The 3021-nt window shown below is 35.1% G+C and overlaps 1 protein-coding gene across 1 annotated transcript in view; it reads left to right on the top strand.

Moving 5' to 3' along the window:
- Positions 1-438: 438 nt before the first annotated feature.
- The window catches only part of LOC131932863 (pyroglutamylated RF-amide peptide receptor), a 14162-nt gene continuing 11579 nt past the window's right edge, over positions 439-3021 (top strand). The window contains exon 1 of the mRNA XM_059289771.1: positions 439-554. Coding sequence (XP_059145754.1) covers positions 484-554 — 71 coding nt within the window. The 5' untranslated portion in view covers positions 439-483. The remainder of the gene's footprint in view (positions 555-3021) is intronic.

Raw genomic sequence — 3021 nt, 5'->3', positions numbered from 1 at the left:
GCCGAATAAGTGTATAGAGCAGTGGCGTAGGCAGACAGGTGTTTGGGGTGGGGGAACCTACTATATATATATATATATATATATATATATATATATATATATATATATATATATATATATATATATATATATATATATATATATATATATATATATATAAATTTTATTACAGAGCACAAAAATAAACTAGTTATCACATGATACAAAAAATGAATGATAGATGTATCTATCAATGATACAAAATGATATATTTTTTATCACATGATAAAACGATATATTTCTTATCACATTATACAAATGATATATTTCTTATCACATGATACAAATGATATATTTCTTATCACATGATACAAAATGATATATTTCTTATCACATGATACAAATGATATATTTTTATCACATGATACAAAATGATATATTCCTCTACCACAGTGTGCAGCCTTCCTGGCCTTCCACTGGACTTTTGGTGAGGTCTTATGCAAAATGGTCAACTACGTGCAGTGTCAAAGTATGGTCTGCTCAGTACTCACACTGACCAGCATATCATTAGAAAGGTAACTTTACTCTCATCCTTATATATAATATATATATATATATATATATATATATATATATATATATATATATTTAATTGCATATATAAAGATATAATATATATCTGTTTATATTATATATATATATATATATATATATATATATATATATATATATATATGTATAAATATATGTATATACATATTTATATTTATATTGATGTGTATACATACATGCACATATATAATATACACATATATATAATATAAAATATATGTGTGAATGTGTGTGTTAGTGTGTGTGTACGTGTTTGTGTATATTTGTGTGTGTGTCTGTACGTGCGTGTGTTCTCTATCCCTAAACTACTTTGAAAATGATGAGTTTATTGTACGTCACGTTCATCGTTTAAGTGAGAACGACGTGAAAATGTGCATCAGCTTTTGAAGACGCTCGCACAATCCTGGGTGGGTCGCGTATAACACTTGGGGCATCAAGACATTCGTGCCCCCCCCCCCTCCCCCACCGCTGTTAACTCACAGCCCAGCCATGATAAAAAATCTAACCGTGTGAGAGCAAGCGCCTATAGGTCTATTCTCACCTTCGTACCGTCGAATCATAAAAGGTCGAAAGTGATAAAAAATCTGCAAAAAAATCACATTATTTTCATTTTTTTTTCACATATCAATCTACAAATCCAAATCCTCGTAGCGATGTAAGAAATGTTTCTAACAGTCGAGGAAATACTCACAATTCACCGGTGAATAATTCACCCCGAGTTGAATATAATTTTAGCAAAAAATTTATAATTCAATGATATACAAGTGTAAACAGAAAGAGTAATAATACTCGATATATGTATCTATACTGAAATCATTATTCCATTGAGCATATTAGACTGTTAAGCGTCTAGCGATTGGCTGCACACAAGCAAAGTGCGATTTCAAATTATGGGAATTTATTATCTTGTAATTAACTTTTTTGAGACAACTGGAGTTTTGTGTGAATAGTTCACTCACAACATTGTTCCACCCTCCACTAAATATCTAAATCTGTGATAATTTTTTAAAGGTTTAACAGTACTATTTGCTTATATGTGGTTCTCGTGAGGAGAAAAAATCAATTAATAATGAAATAACTTAATTTATTAACTCCAGTTGGTATCAATAAATTAACCAGATAATTCTAAGAATGTTGAAAATATATCAAGCGTTCTTCACCTAGTAATTATTTCTGAAAATGTTCACAATTTTTTTAAACAATCAATAATTGTTCTTTTATTATTAAAATAAATAAATTCCGAACACCTCGGAAGTGACTGGACTAGTCTAGCTGAAGAGATCACTGGGGATTCCCAAACAATTTTCTTCCACAAATAACACATGCTAAAGGGAATATCCGAAAACCCCTTATTTAATTACTCTGAAAGGGCAGAAATGTGAAACAGACGCACCAAAAGTGATGACCTACTTAGGGTTAACGTTTTGATGATTGGTGTCTAGAGCGGTGTCAAGATTGGTGTCAAGATTGGTGTCAAGATTAGGTGGTGAATAATTAGGTTATATATAACGGTCAGAGTTAAACACTGACAGGCCTCTTGGTATCACTGCCGTGTCAAATGGCCTCCGTCTTATACCTGATAGCTAAGATAACAATCTGAGGTTGGTCCAACATACCTCAATTTGTCAACCCTCACGTACCAACCCACCAGGCCGGAATCTTTAGCAAATCGCGTCAAATTCCAGTTTGTGACGTCACTCGTGAGTCACGCCACGTACCATACAATACATGATAACAATCATTGTGGGGGGAGGGGGGGTTATACCTAAAATAGGAACAGTAGATAAACCCAGAGAATGTTGTGTGGTGGGTAGTTGTGCGGGTTGCATGTGAGGTGAGTGAATTTGCATGGTGGGTAGGTGTGTGGGTTGGTGGGGTGTGGTGGGTAGTTGTGCGGGTTGCATGTGAGGTGAGTGAATTTGCATGGTGGGTAGGTGTTTGGGTTGGTGGGGTGTGGTGGGTAGGTGTGTGGGTTGGTGGGGTGTGGTGGGTAGTTGTGCGGGTTGCATGTGAGGTGAGTGAATTTGCATGGTGGGTAGGTGTGTGGGTTGGTGGGGTGTGGTGGGTAGTTGTGCGGGTTGTATGTGAGGTGAGTGAATTTGCATGGTGGGTAGGTGTGTGGGTTGTATGTGAGATGGGTGCATTTGTATGGTGGGTAGGTATGTGGGTGGGTGTGTGTGTTGGGTATGTATGTGGCTGGGTTGAGTGAGTGTGGTGGGTAGGTATGTGGGTGTGTGGGTGGGTTGCGTGAACTTAGTCAAAAACAATGCGAGTCCTGTTTTGTCAAATAAAGTACTTTTTTTTATTTATTTCAATTCTCAGAATGAACTTTTCACATTCAATTAACTGTCACTTATCTCTACAGATTCCACCATTTAGTAAAAATTAAATTAAAAAAATAAACCAGATTATTGATCTTATAAACATTTC

The sequence above is a fragment of the Physella acuta genome, unplaced genomic scaffold (genome assembly GCF_028476545.2).
Source record: "Physella acuta isolate Inbredline_101_S28 unplaced genomic scaffold, ASM2847654v3 ptg002298l, whole genome shotgun sequence".
Classification (NCBI taxonomy): Eukaryota; Metazoa; Mollusca; class Gastropoda; family Physidae; genus Physella; species Physella acuta.
Note: the sequence above shows the minus strand (reverse complement) of the source record. Positions and strands in the feature narration are given on the sequence as shown.